At 41.0% G+C, this 27,682-nt stretch overlaps 1 protein-coding gene across 4 annotated transcripts in view; it reads right to left on the bottom strand.

Moving 5' to 3' along the window:
• Nucleotides 1-4,548: 4,548 nt before the first annotated feature.
• LONRF3 (LON peptidase N-terminal domain and ring finger 3) overlaps nt 4,549-27,682 on the bottom strand; it is a 41,431-nt gene continuing 18,297 nt past the window's right edge. For all 4 annotated transcript variants that reach the window (XM_053580301.1, XM_053580302.1, XM_053580303.1 and 1 more), the window contains 6 exons: nt 20,203-20,317; nt 17,406-17,527; nt 15,377-15,535; nt 13,733-13,895; nt 12,650-12,799; nt 4,549-9,510 (listed from right to left, as the gene is read on the bottom strand). In XM_053580301.1, coding sequence (XP_053436276.1) covers nt 9,358-9,510; nt 12,650-12,799; nt 13,733-13,895; nt 15,377-15,535; nt 17,406-17,527; nt 20,203-20,317 — 862 coding nt within the window. In that variant the 3' untranslated portion in view covers nt 4,549-9,357. The remainder of the gene's footprint in view (nt 9,511-12,649; nt 12,800-13,732; nt 13,896-15,376; nt 15,536-17,405; nt 17,528-20,202; nt 20,318-27,682) is intronic.

Here is a 27,682-nt window from a genome sequence, read left to right as displayed (position 1 = left end):
TTGAGGTTGTTGTGAGCTGTGATGCCATAGCACTCTACCCAGGGCAATATCTTGAGACTCTGTCTCAAAAAAAAAAAAAAAAATTAGGCTTTTGTCTTATTTTGGCCACTAACTCATGGAATGACCTTGATCACTGCTGTGCCACCACAATTCCCTTTTTTACAAAATACTGGCTGAAATCAGGAAATTTAGCTAGGCCAAATGATTTCTTAAGTCCTCTTCCAATTCTGGGATAGAAGACTCTGGAGTAGTGTTTTTCAACCTATTTTTATCTCACAGCACACTTGAACCTATAGTTAAATTTCCACAGCACACTTATTTTATGTTGATCTATATACATATATATAATTGTTGTTCATTGAACTTCTTTTGAAAATAATTTAATTAATGCTCTTTAAAAATTTTCGCAGCCTACCTAAGATCCTGACACACAGTGTGCCATGACATACCGGTTGAAAATCACTGCTCTCGGGCGGCGCCTGTGGCTCAAGGAGTAGGGCGCCGGTCCCATATGCCGGAGGTGGTGGGTTCAAACCCAGCCCCGGCCAAAAAACCACAAAAAAAAAAAAAAAAAAAAGAAAATCACTGCTCTCATGTCCAGAACTATGGAAATGAAGCTTTTAACATTTCTCCTTTATTTTGCCTTACGAGTCCCCAAATCCATACTCCCATTTGTCTTTGGTACAAGAATATTCAAAGCAGCCAGGGTGTAGGAAGAAGCACAGGCTGGGTAAGCTGAATTGACATTCCTGGGGCCCCTGAGTTTGTAGTCATTAGGGAGAGAAGCCCTCTTGGAGGAGTCCCAACAACAGGAGAAGGACAGGTCTTTGGAGGACTAGAATTTGAAAGAATATTCTAGAACATGGGAATCAAGGCCTGAGAAGTAGAGTGGTGGGCTTCACTAGAGCCAGTCTAACTCACAGAGTAAGGACAATAGCTATGGGGCACACAGCTTTGATCTCCCCCCAGCCTCTCTGATTCCTAGCTGTGTGACTGTGAACAAGTCACCTTGTTTCTGAGATGCAATTTCCCTTTTTTTTTTTTGGAAAACCCGAGTAATAATGGCCCCTACCTCAGGACTGAACAACTAACTAATGCTTAGCACAGTGTCCAGCACACAGTTAGCATTCAATAAATGGTTAGTTGTTTTGCTGTCATAATTATTGGAAGTTCTCCACCAGGCATCTTTGAGCTAAGTTGTCCTGCTGGGACTATGGAACTGCATGGTGAACAGCCCATAATAGTGGTTAAGAATATGGGCCCTGGCCCAAGTTTTAATCAATATGGCCATGGGCAAGTAACGCAACCAACTGTGCCACAGTTGACTCACCTATAACATGGGGTTAGAGATCTACTTCATAGATCATAGCAAAGTTTTGATGAGAAACAATGTTAAAAGTCAAAGGAAAAAACCCAGCATGTAGTGAACTCTCAATGGACATTGCCCTGGCCTTTGGATCAGTGACCAAATTAGCAAGGGGCTCCTGGTACACTGTCTGTCCTTCCTGAGATCAGCCTAAGGGTGCAAGAACATGACTCATGCAACATTAGTTTGGGTATAAGTGGCATCCCATCAAGATGGAAGATCAAGGACATAGTCTATATGGGAAGAGGATGCAATGAAATTCTGCCCAGAGGAAAATGTAGCTTTCATGATTATCCATTTCCATAACCCTTCTCCCTCTCCATCTCTCCTTCTTTGCTAACTTCCCCCTCCTCTTCCTCCATTCTTCTCTTCCTCCAATGGGAACTTATCATTGTAAACTGTCTAAGCGGAAGGGTTTAACTTTGTGGATCTAGTGCTCCCCCAACCCTAACCATTGGTCATTTTATGAGAAAGTACTCATTTGAGCTTATAAAAGGAAGCCATGGTCCTGAGAATGTAGAGTTGCCTTCTAGGAGTAGCAACAGACATTCTGATGAGCTAAAGGGGTAACGATCTCCCCTGCCCCCATGATTGTGTTGAATATCTCTACAACAATCCTATAAAGTCCAAAGGAAGCAAAATATTTAATAGCAAAACTGGATTTAGGGCGAATAGACTATTTAGGGACAATTTTGCTGCACTTGGAATGTCCAAATATGGTTTATGTTGACTTACTGGAAGATAGGCAGTATTCTGCAAGGGGGTTCCATTTGGGGGGTTGCATGTCAATAAATAGAAATGAGGGTTTTTTAGGGCTTTGTAATGCAACAATGTGATCTGCTAATATATGTGTATAAGTGGACGGGAAACATGGATGGCCAGTCAACATAGAGCATAGGCTGAAATGGGAAAATCAAGAACTAAAACCTGGAAAGGATGGGTCATGTGCCTCGGATGTTTGGCTCCTGCAAATTTCATGCTAAACTGTGGAGTTGAATGTGGGACTTGGTGACAGGTGTTTGGGTCATGGGAGTGGATCGCTCATGAATGGCTTGGTGCCCTCCCAGCAATAATCAGAGAGTTTTCTCACATTTTTAGTTCACGTGAGAGCTGGTTTAAAAGAGCACGGGCAGCCCTTCTTCTTTCTCTCTTGCTCCTTCTCTCACTGTATGACACACCTGCTCCCCCTTCCCCTTCTGCCTTGACAGCTCCCTGTAACCCTCACCTGGAGCAGATAGACGCTGGTGCCATCCTTTTTGTACAGCCTACAGAACTGTGAGCCAAATCCGCCTCTCACCAAGCCTCGGGTGTTCCTTTATAGCAGGTGTCCTCAAACTGCGGCCCGCAGGCCACATGAGGCGGTGTGATTATATTTGTTCCCATTTTTTTTTTTTTTACTTCAAAATAAGATATGCGCATAGGAATTTGTTCATAGTTTTTGTTTTGTTTTTTAAACTATAGTCCGGCCCTCCAACAGTCTGAGGGACAGTGAACTGACCCCCTGTTTAAAAAGTTTGACCTCTGCTTTATAGCAACACAAACCAAAATAAGACAGTGGGAGAAGGAGGCTCGGAGGAACAGAAGCAGGGCTCTTTGGGGCCTGCACTTCTCTGCCTCATCCAGGATATACCTGTACGCTGAGCTGACCACAGATGAGTCCAACTAGGAAGTTTCTGCATTACCTGAAAGAAATCAGTATGGTAATGACAGCAGGCCCTCCTAGCAGTGAAGAAATCATAAAAATGTAAGGGAAGAAGGAGAAGTTTAGACATCTAGAGCATTTCTCCTTCCCTTCTCTTGCTCATATCTCATTTGGGGACTGGGAGTAGCTTCAAGGAAGGCATCTTTGGCCCTGGAGAACTTAAAGGAACCAGAGTGGATCCAAAAGGAGCAGCAGCAGAAAGTTTTAGCTTTAGTTCTACTCAAGACCTGGCGAACAGCCACAAGGAGAACCTACTTAGACAGTCCAATCTAGTTCTCCAGAAAGTTGTGCAGACTTTCTTGGCAGGAGGACCGTCTTGGAGAGATTGGCTTGAGTCTTTGGCTTAAGTGTCCTCTATCTCATGAGAACCAGAAAGTGACAGACTGGGCACAAATGGGCAAAGCCCAACATGGTCAAGCATTCCCTCTGGGGCCTAGCTGGGCAAGAGTTCTGATATTTTCTATTACCCCCCAAATCCAATTACACAGAACAAGGCCAGGCCCAAGTGAATTTTCTATAGTTTCATTTTTGTTCCATTCCTATCTCCTTTTTTTCTTAATATCTCATGCCACAAGACTAAAACCTGTACTGTGTAAAGATGATGGGATGTTGCCAAAGCTCTCTTGCTGGGGTCAGCTCAGTCAACATCACTCATTCATTGTCTCAATGAAGTCTACCAATTTTCTTTTCTTTCTTTCTTTTTTTTTTTTTTTTAAGAGACGGAGTCTCACTCTGTAACCCTTAGTAGAGTGCCATGGAGTCACAGCTCACAGCAACCTCCAGCTCTTGGGCTTAGGCAATTCTCTTGCCTCAGCCTCCTGAGTAGCTGGAACTACAGGCGCCCACCACAATGCCTGGCTATTTTTTGGTTGCAGTTTGGCCGGCGCCGGGTTAGAACCCACCACCCTCAGCATATGGGGCCGGTGCCCTACTCACTGAGCCACAGGCGCTGCCAGTCTACCAATTTTTTTAAAAGGTTCATGCTTTGGGCCTTAACTTTAGCCTATTGTTGGTAAACTATTCAATTAAAATAAAAACGTGTAATTTGCTTTCCTGAATATTTTATAATGCTTAAGAAAGCAGTATGTAGCATGTTCTACTTTAAGCAAACCCAATATGTGAATGTTTGGATTTACAAATAAACTAGGGGCAGATTACTGACAAAAATGCTTCAACATAATCCTTTAACAGCTTCTCTGGTGCATGTTTAAATTTATGGCCAGTTTTCCAGAACACATCAGTCATAGTAATTAGTTCACACCTGCCTCACTATCTCAAATAGAGGAATTTGCTGCCTTAATGCAGGTCTATTTCCTTCAAGGATCTTCTGGTCATATGTCTTACAACCTACAGGAATAAGAACAAAATAAATATTCCCACAACTTCCCTGTCTATTCAGCTCTTCCCAAATTGATACTGAAGGTAGTTGGATAATTCTTTTCATAAGGTATGGTATGGTTTTGTTAGACACAAATGAGACAATAGGAAACCTTTTTTTTTAATGAATAAACGACTTTCACAGAGACTGTCTATATATCACATTGTTATTACAACATAGATGAGCTGAAACTTTTTTGTACAGATTTGGAGGAAGGGCAACCCTAAAAAGAAATCAAGCATAGAGGTAGTTGAATAGCAGTATGGGGGCGGGGAGCATTATCTTAAATTTCCCTTCAGATCATTACAGTGCAAGAAAAAAAAAACAACTGGCTGCTTAACACATGAATGGAAAACATATACACACACATATTAATCCTGGCATTACTGAGAGCTGCATAAAATGATGGAACTAGTTTATCTAAGAAAAGCCTATGGTGTCACATTGACCTATTTTCTCTCCTTTTATTTCGTTAGCGTTTATTGTTGCTTTAACAATAGATAAACGTCAATCAACTTTTAAAATTATGTATAAGCTACAGTATTGCTTTGTAAACTTCTGTTAATCACATTTACTGTGAAAAAAAAATTTAAACAGCTACAGAGTCATGAAAAAAATAGCTTTAAATTGATAGTAGGAACAGAGATTACAGGCACTTCTCTCTGGAGTTTAACTTAGCATGTTTGTAAATACGCATTTGTAAGTGGAAATTTCTTCATTTCACCTCTGGATGTGCATAACCCAGATTATTAGATAGTTGAACAGTGTAATAAGCAGGAGCTATCAATCTAAGAGGAATTGAATGCGCACATTTTACACGGCTCCTTTCCTCTCCTTCTCTCTGTATTCAGGAAGGGGACAAGTTGCAGCTCCCGCAGTGGGCTGCTCTTCAGAACTGTCTTCAGTCATTAATCAAAATCTCAGACCCAATAATGGGCTAAAGTCCCATCCTTTTCCATTAGTCGGGCTACCTTCCGTTTATATCTTTGTCACACACCTCTGCTATTATTCTGCCTTGGTGAGTGAAATGGATGTAAAGTCAACATGTTGGGAACTCAAGGACTGAGTTCCTGACTAAAACTCCCATCTTGGAAATGAAGTTGGCATGGGAAACACAACTCCCATGGGCTGCAGTCCATCAACAGTATGCAATCTGTTGACAGGAAGAGACCCCTGGGTGCTGTGAACTAGCTTCAGGAGCTCCACTGTTCCAACGGCCAGTCACAGGGGATTAACTGAGCCCAGGCCAGCTCCAAAGGCAGAGCTGGAAGTGTCACATTTGCAATGACTCGGCTTGCCCCTTGCTGCCAAGGCAGTACTGGGCTATAAGTAGTCAACCTTAAGAAAAGGCAAACTGTTGAAATAGTCAATTTTCTGACCCCCTAAGTCAGGGGTGGAGCATTTTCTTCTCCAAGTTGTCTACATAAAGTTAGTTTCTTTGTTTTTCATTTTCTATATTTTGCTGGTTATTTTCTAGCAGCAGTAGTACAGTACAAAGCAGAAAGGCATGATGTCTACTTGCTACCTAGTACATGTATGTATGTGTGTGTATATATATGCATACACATACACACAGAGACAGACAAAAAATAACCTACTAGGAAAAGACTGGGTCAGTCACAACAGACAGGAAAACATACCAAGTAAGTGGCACCATCTACCAAGGGGGAAGTCTTGTCCTTCTGACCGAGATTTGGCATTATGTTCTTCCTCTATAAACTCTTCATTCCCAAGCTACATCAAAACCAATTTCCAAGTGGCAAAAATGGTCAAGTCCAAGTATATCCCAAGGAAAGCCAGTTTAGCTGTGCATTCCACCTCCCATCACTATTGATAGAAAAGTTTGCCATAAAACAAACCAAATGTGTAACTAAGCTACTAAAGTGAAATTCTCCTAGGCAAGATCTATATTTTCTGGAGTTGGGTATTCACTTATCAAAGTGAAGCATTGTATGAGATGGAATTTAATTAAGAAATCAAGATTCCTAAAGAAGGAAAAGGACTGAGGTTTAAAACAATATTAAAAAAGATATCAAACTTCCTTTTCTACTTAAGTAGAGATGTGTTGGGTAACTTAATCTATGACTTCCCATTGTAAGCTTCTGGGATGCTTTTGTGATATGGTTGCCATACGACCATTTAAAATGCTATAAATATGCAAAGTAATGGTTTCAAAATCAAGGTTGGCCACTTACTGGATGACTGTGTTACCTGAATAAAGTATTTAACATTGTGGAGTCTTAGTTTTCTCATAATAAGGGAATAATAACTGCTCTCACAGGGTTGATGTGAGAAATGATTTTGTGAGCTCAGGTATGTAGATCACCTGGCCTAGCACCTGCTGCACGGTAGGTTGTCAGTACATTTTTGTTGAACCTCTTACTCTGGGCAGCATAAAGGAACACCAAGAATTAAGCACAAATGTCAAAGATCGTTAAACGTAATCATCCTGGCATGGGCAAGATTCTCAATACGTTATGGAGAACAGGAAGTGATGAGTTTGTTATTCTAACTGAGCTAGAACTTGAGGTTTCCTATCTATCAGAAATTCTAGACCTCAAAATAACACTACTTTTTAGAACTTATTAAAATGGGAAACATTTTTCTGGCATAGGATTGGTCCCTATCTCTGACCTTCAGTTGTTCTCCAGTCTTTTCACTTACCCAAACAGACTTAACCCCAAAAGGAATTACCTGTAAATTATCAGATTATGGTCCAAAATTCAGTGGGATGGATTCCCCCAGCTAAATTTAAAAGGGTTTCGAATGAGTATAATGTCTCAAGGCAGTGTTTTATGCAAATGAAAGTCCCTGATGATTCTGTAACTATGACTAATCTAATAATAGCTATTATTTGTTGACTGTCACCTAGGTGCAAGACACTGTGTTAAGTGATTTATACATGTTACCTCTTTTAATGTACAAAACAACCCTATATGCAGAATTTATCACTTCCCATTTCATAGATGAGGGAACAGGCTCAGCAAAAGTTACAATCACTTGCCAAAAGCAACAGGTCTAGTAAGCAGAGAAGCCTATGACCGTTTTCTTTGTTGCACTTACACTAGATAATAGTAAACTGTTCTACTAGGACTGTGACATGACCACATGGTTGGGCACCAGGTAAAAGGCAGGAGCCTTTAATTTCCCAATCCCTGAGCCTTGTAGTTTTCTGGGGCAGAAACCACACCTATACTTCCATTTACTTCCACTCCTCACCTCCCCAGTCTGGCTCCAAACATCAAACCTGGCCACACAATGCTCTGACCACACAGCATCCATTAGGCAAGTGCAAAAAGACCATTTGGTCTCTGCTTACATGAGTCTCTTTTTAGTTCACTGGATCACCTCATTCTCCCTTGCTGGTTTCTGGCCACAGGTGGTGGTGGAAGTAAAACTAGTTACTTAAAGCCTTACCCTGCTACCTTAACAGAGTGGATGGTCTATGAGTGGAGAATGCACCACACCTGTCCAAAAATCACATGGAGCTAATTAGTGTGAAGGAGCTAATCACTTGTTCCCTGCATTATAACATTCCCATACTCTGGTACTTTTTAGGTTCTCCTGACACTGAAGGACTAGCACTAAATGAGCCACACGTGGGCTTACTGTTACCTCCAGTCTCCCCCCACATTGAAATATAGGGCTCACTGAAACTAGGAGGAAAGGCAATGCTTAGATTAAATGATGCATTAATTATCTGGTTCCTTTAAAAGTATTTTTAAAGGTTTCAGTCCTGTCTAGTGGCTTCTTTATACTTTTAATAACAAATAGTCCCTCATTAAATGTTTCCTCACGTTAGCCCAGGTCTTGATCTTTGGCATCCTGAGAAGAGGAGGGGTATGGTGACTAGTTGGGTATGGCTGGGATGTGCTCAGTGGAAAGCCATTCCCTCTGAAGGGTTAATTATGATCCCGACTAAAATCCGATTCCTAACTATACTGGGAAGAAATCAGATACACCTATAATTATATGGCTGTAGATTATAGGTAATTCCTTTTGGGGTTCAGTCTGTTTGGGAAAGTGGAAAGACTGGAGAACTCTGATTCGTCTCTTCATTCCAGAAAAGTAATTCTTACAGCCTAGATCTAGGCTACACACAGAAAATGGATTATTTTACTTTACCCTGGCATATACCATAATCTATGCCAAATCCCTTACAGTTTAACATACTGAAAAAAAGTGGAATCTGTGAAGACAGATGATCTTAGCATCACTCTGAACTTCTTTCAAACATCCACTTGCATAGGTACAGAAATGGTCCAAGAACTGGGATCAGTGTAGTTAAAAATAATTAAAGCAAAAATTGCACATTTCTAATATTATCATTTCCCCCAGGTATACGGTAAACCACATCAATAAATAAAGCAACAGACTTTTCAGTAATACATACTTAAATAGTTACAAACATACGTGTAGAAAAAAAGGATACAGTAGTGCAAAAAATAAATTATTAAAACAGAAAGAAGTATGAACATTATTTTACACAATGCTCCATAAAACCTGAACCATTTGGAATGAGACCTCAAGTCAGTGAAAATAATGCAGCAACATTTTTACTATCTTTGCTTCACATTTGAACCACATGGTCATTGATCTATGAAAGAAAATTAAAGCAAAACCACTTTCGGAAAATTTTAGGATAAAATCAATTGTTTTTTCTAGGCTCTTACACACCTCTGCTGTTTATGTAGTTGTGCAGCATGTCAAGAAGCATTTTAAGACAGAAAGTTTCAAATAGGTCACATTCTTTTGGGTCTTTCCACTTAATTTTTCTCTGCAATCAACAGCAGGCGACCGCCTCTGTTTGATACCCTCTTCTGTTAAGATGTTATTGCAATTAGATATATTTACAAGAAGACTCCCTCCTAGGGCAGTGGGGAGGGTGGGAGCTCCTCTTCAGTAATCCACTCACTGGTTTCGGGATATAAAGGCCAGGATTCGCCGAATCCCATTGAGTCTATCCTTTAAGGACTTCATCGCTAGGAATGGGAGCTGAGCTCGGCTTTCCAAGGGAAGAACAGCCAATGTCCACCAGCACCAGGCTGGACCATTTGGGTTAACCTGCAACAGAGAAACACAATGGTATCATCCTATTGCCATGCAAGCAATACCATTTTGCAGATTTCCAAATGTGCAAGGTAAATATCCCAGGTGGGACTGCTTCTGTGTGTGGTTGCCTGCTAATTGCTCCTCTATCTATTTCTTCCTTATTTTAGCTAGGAAGATGGCCACCCAGAAAAAAATAAGAGGGCCATATTTCTTAGCATCCCTTGCAGCTAGGTTAACAAAGCTCTGGCTAATGATATATAAAGGGAAGTGATATGTGTAACTTAATTGGCCATGCTCTGGGAAAGTAGCTCATGCCCTACACCTTCCTCTTTCTCTCCCTTTGCCCTAGCTAGTTCGTGCGCATGGAGAGAACCAGGCTTCTTCAATCAAGAAGATGAGGGGATTACACCTGCAGTGCATCTTACAAGGATACACGTGAAACTCCGTAAATGTAGAATATAATTGTCTTAACACAATAACTAAGAAAATGCCAGGAAGGCTTTGTCGACCAGTGTGATGAAAATGCGTCAAACTGTGCATAAAACCAGTGTATGGTGTCCCGTGATCGCATTAATGTACTCAGCTATGATTTAATAATAATAACAACAAAAAAAGAAGATGAGGGCAACGATATGAGGATGGTAGAGCTTTGTGATGAAGGAGCCTGGGTCTCTAAATGTTCTCATGGAATAGAGCTGTCCTAGCTGTTCAGGATGTAGGCCTTCTATCTTGTTTAAGCTGCAGTCATTTTTTTTGGTACTTGTTAAAGCTAACCAATATTCTAACAGATACACCATGTCTCCTAGCCAGTGTGATTTTATAAGCTGGAACATACAACACTCAGTCTCTTCTACTTCTAAGATTTTGTTGAGCTCCTTTGGACTGATGCATTTAACACCCAGGCCGTCAAGTCCCATGACCCCTTAGGCTTTGCACACTTCTTAACTCCCTTCATTTCCTTACTGTGGCTGAAGACAATAGTCCAGATACACCATGTCACTACATAGGACCACACCTATCTTCTCCCCTAAGACCAAAGGCTATGATTTACAGTCCCAAAGAACAGCAACCCCACTTTGCAAAAAGTCCAGTGTAAAAACACATTCATATGAGAAATGTATTCTGTCCCCAGATTTGTATTTAATAAAAATTGTTCCCTTCCGACATAAATCACTTCCCTAAATTCTGTTCATAAGCAGCTTTCCTGGCACACATTTTAGACATTGGTAACTTATTTCCTACTAAGCCTGAAATGAATTTTCTGTCTGCAACTTCCAGAAAGCTGGTTGTAGGACTGTACATACAGAACCACATTCTGGTCAAATCACCTATTACCTGACATTATTTGGCTCCAAACTGGTTTATCTGATTCTCCTCAAGTCTCACCACCCTCTTTGCTTCTCTGAGTCTCTAGCTCCATTTGGATTTTTTGTCCCTTCCGGCAGTTGGCAACATGTTCTCCCCTTCTGTGATCAGTTCTAAATATCAGATTGACGTGCTGAAACTTCCTTGCAAGGATCATCAACAAAGATATTCAAGCTTGATGTTAATACTTGTGGTGGGTTTTAAGAAACCTCTTCTGAGGCTTAGAACAATCTTCTCCGTGGCACCACTGTGGCTGCAGCACTGACTGGAGTAAACTAGATGGGTTTAGGTTTTTGTTTGTTTTCTGCTGCTGATGCCACCCTAACATTTCAACTTTCTATGTCATTAAACCTCTTATGAATCACACTGTGGCATGTGTGTTTTCTCCCATAGAAGATGCGGTTATCACTGTTTTATCTCTTATCTTTTGCCTGACTGGGGGAGAATGGTGCCCTGAAGGAGAAGGGGACCGTTAAGCTTGATCATGATCTTGCTTGGAGCTGTGCTGCAGTCCTGAGTCACAGTGGCCCAGAGCCAAGAGCTGGGTCACTGGGATGAACTAACTGGCCTTTTTCTCTTCAAAATTCATGATGTGTTTGGATGGGAACAAAGGAGCTACCTTTGTGGTCTGGAAAAAGCAACACATTTCAGCCCATTAACGAACAGACTACTGGAGTTTTATAGCCTCATCAAGTAAGAGGAAGAGGGAGCTTTAGCGACATCCTCATCATGTCAGAGACGGGAGAAAACTTAAGAAAGGCAAAGGGATATACCCAGGGTCATACTGCTAGAGAGGTAAACAAGACTAGTCTTTTGGCAGAAAAGGTAGAACATACACCTTGAGATTTCTCTTTTGTGACAGAGTTGGGAATGAGCATAAGTAAGCAATCAAGGGAGTGCTGATGCAGGATTGCCAGCTCAGAGTATGAGAAAAGACGGTGGTGAGGAGGTATGTGGATAGGATATCTCCAGTCTTCCTAGAAAGAAAGTATTCTCAGAAATGGAATGCCTAAAATATTTCCTGATTTACATCAAGTACTCAAAACTTGGTGAAACTTAACCATCTCCATTTTCCTGAAGAGCTTCTGATCTGCGGCTTGATCTCCCAAATGGCCTTTATCACCCTCTCACCCCGCAGGAAGAAGACTGATTCAGGAGAACCAAATGAACTGCTCTCTAGTATAACTAAGCCAAAGATAAATTTAAAGATGGGGTCAATTTTCTCAGACTCTGTTCACCCTTGATGAGGACAGTAGCAAGGGTCTAGACTTGTAGGGCTAAGCACAGATGGACCTGGGTGTGAAAAGTTTCTGTGGTCTTACAGTTGGAATCTTGAAGGGCAGCTGGCCCTATCTCCTAGCTCCTGCAGCAATGGGAGAGAGGATTATGAAGTTCCCTAGAAATAGCACCCTTTGGTTTCAGTTCTCAGTATACCCCTCTTAAGTCCTGGCCTTTGCATTTATATTGTCACCCTAATGTTACCACGGTATGAATCTGGACTCCCATGGAATGTTTTTCTGTTGATGGGATCTATGTTACCATTCTCTAATCTCACTTGTCTCTCAAAACCTGTCCTGCATCCAAGTTCCTACTGCTTTAGTTACCCCACTTCTGACTTGGGATCCTTTTGGTCTTACCCATAATGCTCACTGCCCGGTGAAACAATACCAAATTGGATACATCTTCCACTCTGTGCTTGATTTGCTGGGTGGCAACCATGGATTAGTCTAATCATAAACCTAGGCACTCTCATCTAGGCAACCCGTCATAAGACATTTTCACATACCTGGGGATCAGCATCTTTCTCTGGCATTGGCCCAAAGTGACTGAGTATCCGATTCTTCAGGGATGTTTTCAGTGAATGAAACCATGATGACGCTTGCTCATAGACACAGTTATGTAATCCCATGAGCTCAGCATAATCTTCTCCCTGAACCTGAAAGTATCAAAGGGGAAGTGAAACATTCTGTACCCTCCCTATCACTCCCAGAGTCACTTTCTCCTGTGTGAGATGTGAAGCGCTAAGACCAGTGCTGGACAGTGTGTAGATACTGCTGAGCAAAGAGGAAGGAGAAAGGGTCAACTTGGTAGACTACCTGAAACAGCAAGACATAAATAAAACCAGAGATTTGGATTGGCCTGAGTGGAGGCAGGTGGTTAAACCAGGTCATGCTGGTCTATGCTTCTGCCTTTCTCATTACTACATCTACTTTCCCATTGCTCACTGGGAAGGGACACAGAACTGTGTCTGTATCTCAGTGTGTAACTATTTTGGTCAAATACATTTGTTCATTGATCAAAAATTAATCTACGTAGCAAATGTAAATATAAATGAACACAGAATTATTTACCTCCACTTTTACCCATTAGCTCGGAAAACCCAGGATTAACTGCACATGTCATCTTTCTGCCTTATTGGGACGATGGATATTGGGCAGAGCTCTTAACCAGGTTGTGCACTTAAAAATACAAATGCATGTGTAAATCTATAATTATCCCAAAAGAAAAAGTTGAAAAATGTAAATAAACTGGTAGATAAAATACCCATGTGTAGACTCCACTCCAGATCTATTCCATGGTATCGCTGGCACAGACCTAACTCCTAGGCTGCATGGGCCTCCGAGTTGGTCTGGGATAGCATTTTGTATGCATGAGTGCAACTCAGCAGCTAAACAGAGCCAGGATAACGAGTGCTCTCACTGCCATTCTCCAACTGGACAGCAATCAGCAGCATTCAATGTTGCCGCAGCAATTTGGTGAGAAATCCCAAGGCATCTGACAGTTTTAAGAAATCCTTTTGCAACCATCTTTGTATGCCAAATTACAGGAAGAGCCTGGCTTTGGGATTCTTGGCCCTAAACACCCTCACCTTTTGGTCTTCAATGTATTCAATGTCAGCTGTGTTATAGCCATCTCGTTGTCCCTGTTGGAGGACCTTGAAGCGCCTCTTGCCTACGCTGTCAACCACTGAGCGGCCATCGGCAAAGAATTGAACATTTCTGATCTCTAGGATGCAGCCATATTCCACAAACCTGTTTTTTTGAGAATGGAATCAAGAAAGAAGATCCTTGATGAGTTCTGTTCACCTGGCCTGGTCCCCAGCCATTTCTGTAACCCTGTGTTGTGTCTCAAGGGACTTCTGCCTATTTGCCTGTCCTCAGGTTTATAGCTACAACTGTACAGTACAACAAAGGCAGTGCCTGTGTGATAAAAGAAATTGAATGGCTGACAAACATATGAAAAAATGTTCATCATCCCTATATAGTACCCTGTTTTCCCGAAAATAAGACATCCTCCAAAAATAAGACCCACTTACAGGAAAGATAAGACGTCCCCTGAAAATAAGACCTAGCGCATCTTTGGGAGCACACCTTAAAATAAGACACTGTCTTATTTTTGGGGAAACAGGGTAGAGAAATGCAAATCAAAACCACCCTGAGATACCATCTAACCCCAGTGAGAATGGCCCACATCACAAAATCTCAAAACTGCAGATGCTGGCGTGGATGTGGAGAGAAGGGAACACTTTTACACTGCTGGTGGGACTTCAAACTAATACAACCTTTCTGGAAGGAAGTATGGAGAAACCTCAAAGCGCTCAAGCTAGACCTCCCATTTGATCCTGCAATCCCATTACTGGGCATCTACCCAGAAGGAAAAAAAATCCTTTTATCATAAGGACACTTGTACTAGACTGTTTATTGCAGCTCAATTTACAATCGCCAAAATGTGGAAACAGCCTAAATGCCCACCAACCCAGGAATGGATTAACAAGCTGTGGTATATGTATACCATGGAATACTATTCAGCTGTTAAAAAAAATGGAGACTTTACATCCTTCATATTAACTTGGATGGAAGTGGAAGACATTATTCTTAGTAAAGCATCACAGGAATGGAGAAGCATGAATCCTATGTACTCAATTTTGATATGAGGACAATTAATGACAATTAAGGTTATGGGGGGAAGCAGAGAGAGGGAAGGAGGGAGGGGGGTGGGGCCTTGGTGTGTGCCACACCTTCAGGGGGCAAGACATGATTGCAAGAGGGACTTTACCTAACAAATGCAATCAGTGTAACCTGGCTTATTGTACCCTCAATGAATTCCCAACAATAAAAATAAAAATAAAATTAAATTAAAAAAAAAAGAATATTTTTATGATAAAACTCTTTTTACTTATCTAGTGACTTCCCCTTAGCCTTGTAAGATGAACATATTCCCACTCACTTTCCTGGCTGATTTGCAACACGGTTAACATAAGTGACCTTGTTCAGGTCTTACATAAAGCTGTTTACACTGTTCCATCCTGGCTGCAGTCATCAGCTGCATCAGAACTCTGGATCCGATCTCTTTGTCATGCAATCTATGTCCCTTGTGTGACTTATATTCTCAATTCCCCCCCATTCCCACTCTGGTTTGTTTACTCTTCGAGCTCATCTCCTGGGAGCACCCCAAAGTTAAACAAAAATCTCTCTCCATCCAATCACCTTTATTCACACAGCTCCTTACTCACCCTTTGACGGGATCTCCAAGGCACATGCCAAATTGTCTTGTTCCTGTCTCAATGCATCTACGAATCATCAGGCGGTAACAAGGCTCAAATATGTGTAAGGGACACGGCACAGTGGGATAGGCCATGGTACACACAAAAATAGGCACGTTCTTATTTAAGCTGTCAGGAAGAATAAATAACATGGATCTCAAAACAATGGGGCAGAACACAGAAAGGTTAGTTAAACATCCCCATGTGGTACCCGCCCTGCCTGTCAGGAAAGACGAAGAGAAATCAAATTTTGATGGCTGGTAGAAAAATACTGAAATGCAACTGATACTGTGGGCTGAGATCCATTACCTAGTACAGAGGTTAGCCTAAGGTCTAAAATTGGCATTCTACGCATTCCAACTGGGCTGAAGAAGTTCTCTAGTGCCTTAACATCATGGGTGACAGCTATGCCTCATGTTTTTCTTTCTTTCTTTCATGCTCTCCACGCAAAATGATCTCCTCAGGTGTTTTGCTGCAAGTGTGGGGAAGGGCACTGATGGTCTAAGTGGACTCAGTTATGCAGAGGGGTGGTAGAAAATTCTCTGCAAGGTCCCTGTGGGCACCTCAAATTTGCAAATCCCCCAAGAAAATCTGCATAGCAGGCCCAGCTGGGAGGAGGGAGCAAAAGAGAAGCAAGAATAACTTAGCTCAGTGAAGCCTAAAGAATCTTGTGCATCAGAATCATGGGGGGAGGGCTCTGAAATCTAGATGAATGGGACATGATGCCCCAGAGCCCAGAAGTCTGCCTTTCAACAAGTATCCCACACGTTTAGACACATGGCCTTATTAGGGAACTACCAGCCAGGCCTGTAGTTTCTATCTATTTATTTGTCTACTAAATCCAGTGCAGGAACATCTGAACCTATGCCTACCAAGAGATATGAGACCAACTGCCCAAATCTCAAAACAGTTAACTTCAGGATTCCTTTAAATAGAAAGCCCCCTATTCCTTTAAATAGTATATTCCAGTGTTTGTTAATAACACCTTAAATGAGGTTTGAGAAGGGGGATGGACAGGCTGTGTGCTAACTTACAGATCGGAAATAAAGATAAAGATGCCCTGAGCAGTTCTAATATACACAAATAAGAAACAAAAGACTTCTAGGTTCTGAGGAAAACATATCATAACGTGACAAGCACATTCAAACAAACTGGTGGTAGAATTTAGAAATGTTCTATGGAGTGGCTATAAAAATCATAACAGTTTTTTGCTGTCAGGAACCTCACCTCTGGAATGCTCTGAGGATTCTACTGGGGATAGGAAAAGGGAAAGGCAGCAACAGGAGAGACTGAAATTAGTGATTGCCTCCTGCTTTTTCTGCCACGTAAGCTGTTCTCCTAGCCAGACAGAGAGCTGGGAGCTTCACTTATGTCTCCATCCCTTCCCTTTACCACTCATACTACCTGTGCAAGGCAGAGGAAGTGTTTGGTAACAGGTATTAGTGCTAATACCAGGTTAAGCGCTTTTTACTATGCATGAGCTCCTATGATCTTCATAACAAGTCTATAAAGTAAGAAATATGATCCTCAAGCTACAAATAAGGAAACTGAGGCCCAGAAAGGTTAAGTGACCTGCCTCATTTTGAGGCAGAACTGGGTTTTCAGCCCATGTCTGGCTGACACCCAGGTTCTTAACCTCACAGCACCTCCTCAAGTATTTGAAGACAGCCTTCCAAAAGCTTCATATGTTCCCATTATTAAGTTCTTTCAATTTAATTCTGCCAGGGACACCCTGTTACTAGAGCCAAGATGTAACCTGGTCAGCAGTGGTTTGGCTTATGCTTCCTCAGTGGTGTGTGCCTGTAAATGTTTAAGAACTAGGTTGTGGGGGGGAATCCGTGGTTTGTAGCCATAGCATAAATACTCTCATTTCTTGCCATGACCAATTTCAAGCTACCAACATGACATTACTGAATGAAGAGCCAGGAAGAAATATGTGCATTTAGCTGTCATGAGCTGGTATGAGTGAAACTGAAAAGAGAAGCCTGAATATACATACTTAGAAAGTTCTTCCATTTCCTCTTCAAAAAGCCTCCTTCGTTCCTGGAATTCTTCTGGCAGGAATTTAGCTATTATTTCTTCCATTATTACATTTTTGCTGTATTTTCTTGATGCCAAGCACTATATGGTGAACAAGACAATTACATAATATGCAGCCATCAGAAAAACACAAAACACTTGTGTTATAATCAGCAGAACAGTCAAACGACCCACATATTAGAGTAATTTGGACTCAAATTAACAGCTGATACTACCACAATATAGGTATTCTCTGGATGCTAGAGTTTAGTTTGGAAAAACTATGCAATTGAGTACCTTCATGATTAGGGGGAAAAAAGTATTTTATCAATGGGGGAAAACCTTCACTGGAGCTTTTATTATAAAATGGCTTTCCTAAACACTGGAATTGAGAAAATATTCTGATCAAGAAAAGGAGTAAATCATTTTCTTTCCATTTTCTGATTATTCTTTTTGTCAAATCACAGAAATGGTTTCCACCTGGGATATAGAGAAAGGCAGTGGTCAAAATGTTCAGGGAACTAAAAAGTAATTTTCAATATTTGATCCTTTCCTGCCCTGCCCCATCTCCACCCAACTTCAGTGCTTGACTTCTAGATGTTGTAAAGCCCACGCATTTTTTTCTCTTCTGACTTTAGTTTTTAAAAACGATGAACAGCTAGATACTGGTGATTTGTTTGCTTGTCTATTTGCTTTTTTACTATGCTGTCTAGATATCACTGAGATTATGTTATAGGCCAGGGGTCCTCAAACTGCGGCCCACAGGCCAGATGAGGCGGTGTGATTGTATTTGTTCCCGTTTTGTTTTTTTACTCCAAAATAACATATGTGCAGTGTGCATAGGAATTTGTTCATAGTTTTTCTTTTTAAACTATAGTCCAGCCCTCCAACGGTCTGAGGGACAGTGAATTGGCCCCCTGTTTAAAAAGTTTGAGGATGCCTGTCATAGGCAATGATTTTAGAACCAGGCTCAGGATCAATTGTCACTACTATTCTCCCGCCAAACATCCCTACCCTATGCATATCCAGGCATCCATAAGTAGTGGGTATTTAAGCTGTGGGTCGATGTGAACCAAACAAGGGAAGTTAAAACATCAGGAGAGAATTGCTTGCTATGGAAACTACTCCACATGCCCAGCAGGGGGAGCTCCTGAGTATAAAACGGTTTGCTTCACATACCACAATCTTGGTCCCATCCCAGTATGGGCTGTGTCTCTATCCTGCAGTGAACATGACTGGAATATTTATCTCTCTTTAAAATGGTGTAATTTGGAGGGGAGGAAGGGGGGAGGATGGGTGGACGGAGGGTGATTGGGGGGATTACACCTACGGTGCATCTTACAAGGGTACATGCGAAACTTAGTAAATGTAGAATATAAATGTCTTAACACAATAACTAAGAAAATGCCAGGAAGGCTATGCTAACCAGTGTGATGAAAATATGTCAAATGGTCTATAAAACCAGTGTATGGTGCCCCATGATTGCATTAATGTACACAGCTATGATTTAATAATAATAAAAAATAAATAAATAAAAATAAATATAATGGTGTAATTGTGACCCTGTGTGAATACATAGAGATGGAGGAGAATATCTTCTGGTCCTTAAATCCAGGACCCCATAGCATCTGCCTCCAGGATATCTTTTTAGCCCCTGCTATTGCCTGGCTACAGGAAAATCAACTGTGTTGCCCCATCCCAGTCTTAGGGGACAAGCAGTGACTCAGGAAGTAGCCAATCCAAGGAGGTGACCCCTCTGCTGATACTAAAACAAAATCCCAGGAAGGGCACACATTAAAATGTTAACAGTGGTTTTCTCTAGGTGCTGAGAATGTGGACAGATTTTTCTTCTTTCTGCTTATCTGAGTTTGGTAGTGTTAGCACAACACAAATATAGTACTTGAGTATAAGGACCATGGGCTTCTCGCTGCAATCAGACCAGCAAATCCCACCCCTTTATCTAGGGAAAGGTATAACATTGACCCCTCCCATCCTGATACACATCCTTAGGAATACCCTTGATGATTATTTCATTCCATTATCTTAATTTAAATGTTGGGATGATGGGGAAGCTCCACGTGTGACTTCTCCGGATTACATTCACCTAAAGATAGTCTTGCATCTCCAACCTCTCCCTAGGAATGACAGGGATCAAGGAACATTAGTATTAATTATAAAATGTGGCACACAAATCCCCGAGGGAGGAAAACCAAGACAGATTCCTGGGTCTTCTTTTGTCCAAGGAAATTCCATCAGGTCCACTTGAAAAACGAAGGTGGGAGTTTGTGTGATTAATTTTAGCAAACCCAGAAGCCCTAGAGCTTTCCCAGTAGCCAAGTATCTGCTAATAAGTACAGTGGCTCATGAGGGGTTGGACAAGAACCACATTAAAGGTCTGTGAGGTTCTTATGGGGCTGTGGGAGTTGATCTCTTCAAACCATGAAACAAACATTGATGATAAGGGGACAGCAGACCAAGCCCAGAGAGGACAAAAGATTCACCCAAGATTACAGGGCCATCATATAGGATTAGAACCAGGACCCTTGTGGATCATCTATTTAATACTTTTTTTCAGCAGAAATTAAAAAGCTAGATATTGCTTCATTTTTCTGAAGGACTATGTGGAGAGAGGAAAGGTGGCTATAAGAGAGAAAAAACAGATTGTCTCAGGAATAATTTGTCCTAGCTCAGTGCAGTGGCCCGGAATACAATTGAACACTGTCTTAGTACCCAGTTACAAATAAGTGACCCCGACCAAGAAAGAAACATTGGTTTACCTGTGAAAGACCATCTTTGCACAATGGACACTTTGCGTTGTGATCCAGACATCTTTCAAGGCATTTTAAGCAAAAGGTGTGTCCACAAGGTGTTGTAACTGGCTCATAGAATAATCTGAAATTTAGGAATTAAAATGGAAGAAAACTGTAATAAGGCCAAAGGTAAAAGAGCTACCCAAGTTAAGGTCTTACAACATTATTTGAAAAATTCTAGGGGGAGAGAGAGCTCTTTTAATTACTACTGTTGTACTTCAGACAAGCATTTTCTTATTTCTGAGCAAGCTGGATTTAAAGAATGTATTTATTAAAGTTCAGGACATAGCTAGATTATTTTGTAACATTAGTTCTAGTTAATCTCTTCTGGGCATCCAGACATTTTCCCCATCTGGTCCAAGAAAAATAGAGATTAATGCCCAGAGGGTTTCTAAATAAACTCTATTCTAAAAATATTTAGCCAACCTGTTCACCTGAGGATATGTAAACACACAGAGAGATACATACAACCACATTCAGACATTTACCCATTTAAGCACTTTACATCATATTACCATTGAAAAAACTTGGTTTGTTTGCTAATCTTGATTCCACTTCTCACCTAAGCAATGTTTACCACATGAAGGATCTTGAAATCGCACCTCTAACAAACATATAACTGCCTTTTATACAGATGGATATTTTTTCTAGGGGTAGTAGAGTAATATCATTAATGTGCTTACTGATATAGACCAGATAGATATGAATATATATTGACACGTGTACATTCATATACTTCAATTAGATCCTACTTTAATTACTTTGGGAGAGCAGAATATTTTCAAGGCAATCTGGGGATCCTTTTTGAAAGCTGTTCTATTCCTTCAGAGATTCACGGATTTACTTTGCACAAGAAAAGGCTCACCTGCAGCAGGGTCAGTTGGGGGACGCAGCTGAAGATGATGGCTGAGAAGCGGGATTTGGGCTCACCAGGGAAAGAGTACAGAAAGAAGGAAAAGCCGCCTGACGAGCCTATTTTGACCACACGAAGAGCGTTCAGTTGAGAGAAAGACGCTGCCAGCTGCACGGCTCCCTCGTGTGGCCAGGAGGTGCACTCGCACCCTGGCTGTCGCTGCCCGGCTGAGCAGAATCGAAACGTCAGAGCTTGAAAGTACTGTACTTTCGAGGAAACTGAACCCACTAACTAGAATGAAAGTGAGGTCGAGAGGGGCGCGAAGTCGCTTGTCTAAGTAGGTACACAGCCAACTGTTGACAAATGAAAGTCTAGCCAACTTTCACACGGGCCTGGGCCTTTTCTGTTAGAACAATGATTCCCCTGAGTCTTGCTGCACATCTGCATCGCCTGAGAGCTTTATCTTTAAACCGTTTTCTTGCTGCTTAATTGACGTACAATACGCTGAACAGACTGAAAATGAGCTTTGACATATGCACACACCTATGAAACCATCACTACAATTAAGATAGGGAACATACCCATCGCTCCCAAATGTTGTTGGAGCTTTTTTTTAAAGCACCTCTCGTGCTTTAAAAAATTTTTTTTTTTATTAAATCATACCTGTGTACAATTACGGGGTACAATGAGCTGATTTGATATACAATCTGGAATGCTTAAATCTGACTGATTAACATAACCATCACCTCACTTACTTATTTGTTACGGTAAGACGTTTATACTATACTCTTAGTAGTTTTGAAATATACCATTGCAGGCTTGGTGCTGGAAGCACAGTGGTTACGGCCCCAGCCACATACATCAAGGCTGGCAGGTTCAAACCCGGCCTGGGCCAACTGAACAACAATGACAACTACAACAAAAACAATAGCCGGGCGTTGTGGAGGGCACCTGTAGTCCCAGCTATTTGGGAGACTGAGGCAAGAGAATCACTTAAGCCCAAGAGTTGAAGGTTGCTGTGAGCTGTGACACCACAGCACTACCAAGGGCGGACATAGTAAAACTCTGTCTCAAAAAAAAAAGAAAGAAAGAAAGAAAGAAATGAACCATTGCATTATGCACAATAGGTGAAGTCCCATCAAGTGCCCTCCCTCCCACGACCTCCACTCTCCCTTCTCCCTCCTTCTTTCCGGACTATAGTTGTGTTTTATCATTCACATGGATATGTAGATGATATATCGGTTTCATAATAGTATTGAGTACAGTGGATACTTCCCCCCCCCCGTTTTTATAAATCCTCCCTTCCGCCCCTCCCCGTCATCTGGGGAGCTTTTAAAAATACTTCAGATCTTAATATCAGCACCTGCAGAAGCAAGCTCATACTGAGACCCCAAATTAAAATATATTGGAGTCTCAAAAGGGAGGAATAAGAGAGGATACCTGAAAAGAGTGAGGTCTAGGAGAACAGGTCTTCTCAAGGAGACCAGGAGGATACACCTGGGGGGTTCTCTCCATGGTGACTCAGCTCTTGGGAATTTGTAAACTTAACTTCCTGGACCTTGGAAATTTCCAAGTCCCATGAAATCCTGTAGTTCTACAGGGGCTGGAATAGCATCTCCCACCTGATTCATACTGGCCAATGAGAAGGGTATCTGTGGGTTGGAACTTTTTGACTGTTGATAAAAAGGGAAAGATCAAGCCAGTCAGGGAGCACGGCCATATGGAATTCTTTTAAGCTCCCGGCCAGTAAATAAAGCCCTTTCTCTTATTAAAAAAAAAAAAAAACACTTCAGATGCCCAGCATTGCACATACAGATTCAGGTCTGCAGCTCCAGGGTACTAGGTCAGGCCAAGCATCAGGATTTTTTTTTTTTTTTTTTGTGGTTTTTGGCCGGGGCTGGGTTTGAACCTCTACCTCCGGCATATGGGACCCGTGCCCTACTCCTTGAGCCACAGGTGCCACCCAGCATCAGGATTTTTTAAAGCCCCCCTCCAATATCCCTGGGGTGGTTCTAATGGGTAGTCAAGCTGAGAATCACTGTATTACACAATCCTACTAATCTCTGCCTCTGTGAACCTTCTCTAGTGGTCTTCAAACATAATTACCAGAGTCACCTCAGAGTTTTAAAAACATACACACAGAGAAGCTCCACTGGCTAAAGTTCACCATTCAACAGGCCAAGGGGAAGGGCAGAAATTTTATATTTTTAACAACCCAATGAAGATCTGGAGTAGGAGACAGACTTTTCATATATTCCCTATTTCTTTTTATTTTTTGAATTTTATGATTCTCTTTTAAAAGTAGTTAATTTCTTTAGCAGACAATAAATTTTAATTATTAAATTGACCACAACATACATTTAAAATAAAAATCTCACGATGGAGGCAATAACCAGTGCAGTAAGGCAAGAAAAAGAAATATGAGCATTGAAAAGGACAAAACTAAATTTGTCACTATTCATGAATGGTATGAGTGTGAGGTTAGAAAGTTGAAAAGAATACACAGAGTGATTATTAGAATTGATAAGAATTAGAATGAGCAAAATTGCTACATAAATATACTACAAACAACTGTAGTATATATGGCAGCAATAAACATCAGAAAATACATTTTTTAAAGGATGACACTTGTAATTGCTTTTCAAAATCAACTACCCCAGAATAAATCTAACAGAAGAGGTGAGAGACCTTTATTGGAATAAACTATAAACACTTCACTGAGAGAAATTAAAGAAGACTTAAATAAGTCTCAAAAAAATCCTAATAAATTGTTTCATTTGTTTGTTTGTGGAACTTGACAAATTGATTTCTAAACTTTATAAGGAAAGGCACAAGGCCAAGACCAAGACACATCTGAAGAGCAATGATGTAGGAGGACTTACTCTAACTGACATCAGAATTTATTATAAAGCTACAGTGACTAACACTTTATGACTAGCACAAGACCAATGTGTGGAACAGAACAGAAAGCCTGGAAATAGACCCAGACCTGGATTCTTGATTTATGACAAATGTGACACTACAAGGGGGAAGGGAGAAGGATTCTCAATATATAAATATCATTCTCAATAAATGCTGTTATAGTTGGCTAGATAGGGGGAAACTAAATCAGACCATCTCTCACCCCATTCACAAAAATCAATCCCATGTAGGCTGTCAAAATGTGAAAAGCAAAACAATACATTTCAGAAGACTAAATAGAAAAATACCTTTATGACCTTGAGGCAAAAATATTATTAAACAACACAAGGAAACAATAAACTATAAATGAAAAGACTGATTTAAAAAAGAACTTTTAGGCCAGGTGTGGTGGCTCACTCCTGCAATCCTAGCACTCTGGGAGGGCAAAGAGGGTGGATCACCTGAGCTCAAGAGTTCGAGACTAGCCTGAGCAAGAGTGAGACCCTCTGTACTAAAAATAGAAAAACTAGCCAGGCATTGTGGTGGGTGCTTGTAGTCTCAGCTATTTGGCAGGCAGAAGATTGCTTGAGCCCAAGAGTTTGAGGTTGCTGTGAGCTATGAGGACACCGTGACACTCTACCCAGGGGGACAGAGTGAGACTCTGTCTCAAAAAAAAAAAAAAAAAAAGAACTTTTATGTTCATCAAAAGATGCCATTAAAAGAGCAAAAAGGCAAGCCATAGAGTAGAAGAAAGTATTTGCGGCACGTGACTAACAAATGACTTGCAACCAGCTCCTTCAAGTCAGAAAGAAAGACAGAAAGAAGAACCCACTAGAAAATGGGCAAATGCTTTTATGCACCAGCATATATAAACAATGTTCATAGCAATATTGTCCATAATATCTCCTACAGAAACAATCCAAACATCCATCTATAATAACACTGATAAATAAATTGTGGTGGAGTCATATAATAGGGTTCTAAACAATAAAAAAATGAACAAACTTCATCTACATGCAATAACATGGACAAATCTTAATACTGACTAAAAGAAATCAGACTGAAAGAATAAATTCTGGGTAATTCAATTCATACAAAGTCATTTTTTTTTTGACAGAGTCTCCTCTGTTGCCCTGGATAGAGTGCAGTTGCACCATCACAGCTCACAAAAACCTCAAACTCTTGGGCTTGAGCAGTCCTGCTGCCTCAGCCTCCCAAGTAGCTGGGACTCCAGGTGCAAACCATGATGCTCGGCTATTTTTCTCTATTTTTAATAGAGACTGGATCTTGCTGTTGCTCAGGCTGGTCTTCAACTCCTGAGCTCAATTAAAAAAAAAAAAAAAAAGAATCTTCCCACTTCAGCCTCCCAAAGTGCTAAGATTATAGTCGTGAGCCACCATGCCTGGCCTAAAAAGTCTTTTTTTTTTTAAATTAAATCATAACTGTATACATGAATGCATTTATGTGGTACAATGTGCTGATTTTATATACAATTTGGAATAGATTACACCACTTAGAGATGCAGGCATAGCTGGAAAAACTATAAAGAAGAACAAGATAGAGAAGTCAAGGTAGTGCTTTTAGGAGTGCAAAGAGCAGTCCTGATTGGGAAGGGGCATATGGGCAGTTTCTGAAGTCGTGGCAATGTTTTATTTCCTGACCTAAGAAGGAAATTATTTTTTTAAGAGAACGCACAATTATTTTTTAAGAGAACACACGCTGTATGCACTTTTCCACTGTGTATATTTCACAATTTAAAATGGTTTTCAAACGTGCAATTTGAGAACCGCTGCTGTGATCTAATTATCAGAGCAACCAAACCAGAATATATCATTTCCCTGGTAACTTGAGTCCTACAAAGGATTTTTATATGTTATTTGATGGTGGCAATGATGAAGATGATTGATGAATGTGTGCCTGCAAGTAATATGCAAAACTATTTTTTCTTAAGAATTTCACAGTTGGACCTATTGTTCATTTGAGAATGTAACCCATCTAAAATAAAGATATAACTGGCTGATTAATTGCAATAAATACTGACATTCAATGAGCAGACGAATGAAACACACACAAAAGGACACAGCAATCTCTTAGCAAGAGCTATGATTAAAATGCCCCTGACTGGGTGGCAGCAAACAAAACTGTGGCCACAGATGCTGCATAATTATTGCTTTGAAATAGTTCAAGGTTCAGAGGCTTAGAATATATCACTTTTCTTTTTTTTTTTTTTTTTTGTAGAGACAGAGGCTCACTTTATGGCCCTCGGTAGAGTGCCGTGGCCTCACACAGCTCACAGCAACCTCCAACTCCTGGGCTTAAGCGATTCTCTTGCCTCAGCCTCCCGAGTAGCTGGGACTACAGGCGCCCGCCACAATGCCCGGCTATTTTTTGGTTGCAGTTTGGCCAGGGCCGGGTTTGAACCTGCCACCCTCGGTATACAGGGCCGGCGCCTTACCGACTGAGCCACAGGTGCCGCCCCAGAATATATCACTTTTCAATACTCAATTCATTTCTATATTTAGGGCTACTCTGCTACTCTGCACGGGCTGTGTAAAGTGACTGGGAGGAGATGGAATCTATTTCTCTTGCTATATTTCCAGTTTGTGCCACAATTTACTTGATATATCAATAGGTGGCCATTATGATTTGCTCCATTTTACTGTTGAGCAAATCAAAACTCAGACAAGTTAAGTAACTTGCCCAAGTCACACAGCTAGCTGGAAATAGAAGGGCCTTGGGATATGAAACCAGATCTGACTTCCAAGCTCACCTTCCTTTTCTACTCTATTTCATAGCAATGACTATGTTTCTTCATCTCAAACAGACATCATCCATCTGCATGTAGATGCAAACACGCACATACATTTGTCCCTTTCTCACTGTCTTTCTCTATGAGAGAGAGAGAAACCAGAATTCCTCTCCCTTTTATTTGCCACTTTAGGTAACAATTTCAGAAAACACTTCAAAAAAAAAAAAGGAAAAAGAAAACACTTCTTCAGGGAAGCATTTCTACATCAGAACAGGGCCAGATTTTCTCACAACAAAGTATTTTATATTGTTACAGTGATGGAGTAAACAATAGTAATAATAAATGCTTTCAGTTAGATGTCAACTCGGATAAAATGTTTGGCTTGTCTGGAAATAGCTATCTTTTCCAACCAGTTACATCCTTGTATTGTGTTCTTTTGCTATCAGATTAGAGCAAAGAGGGAATAATAAGGAGGGGAGAAAAGGGAGAGGGAGGGAGAGAGAAGGAGAATGAACTGACTCCTTAATACCCAGCTACTTGAGCAGATAAAACTAGGATAAATATAAAATGTCTTGTTTCAATTGACAAAGAGCTCACCGGGCCATTCGGTAACTGGTTCAAATATCAAACATTCTTGCTTCACATCTCAAAATATCCTTGTCACCCCAAAGGTGCTGCCCTACAGCATCTGCTGTAGTGGTGGCCCCCAATAGCTAGGGTCCCCATACCAGGTAAATAGGGAGGATTTTCTGCTCTTAAGGATAAAGGGGCAGAGATCTGAGGTGTTGGAGTTAGTGGGTAACTTTCCTCAGCAGGGGACTCCCAATCCCGCAAGAAAGACCTGGAGATTGAAAAGGTCCTCATTAACACACCTTCTAACTATGGTTCTGTTTGTTCTTTCCACCCTTTTCCCTGTGGAACTTAAAATCTGCTCCTAATTTTCT

Source organism: Nycticebus coucang, chromosome X (assembly GCF_027406575.1).
Source record: "Nycticebus coucang isolate mNycCou1 chromosome X, mNycCou1.pri, whole genome shotgun sequence".
NCBI classification, from domain to species: Eukaryota; Metazoa; Chordata; class Mammalia; order Primates; family Lorisidae; genus Nycticebus; species Nycticebus coucang.
Note: the sequence above shows the minus strand (reverse complement) of the source record. Positions and strands in the feature narration are given on the sequence as shown.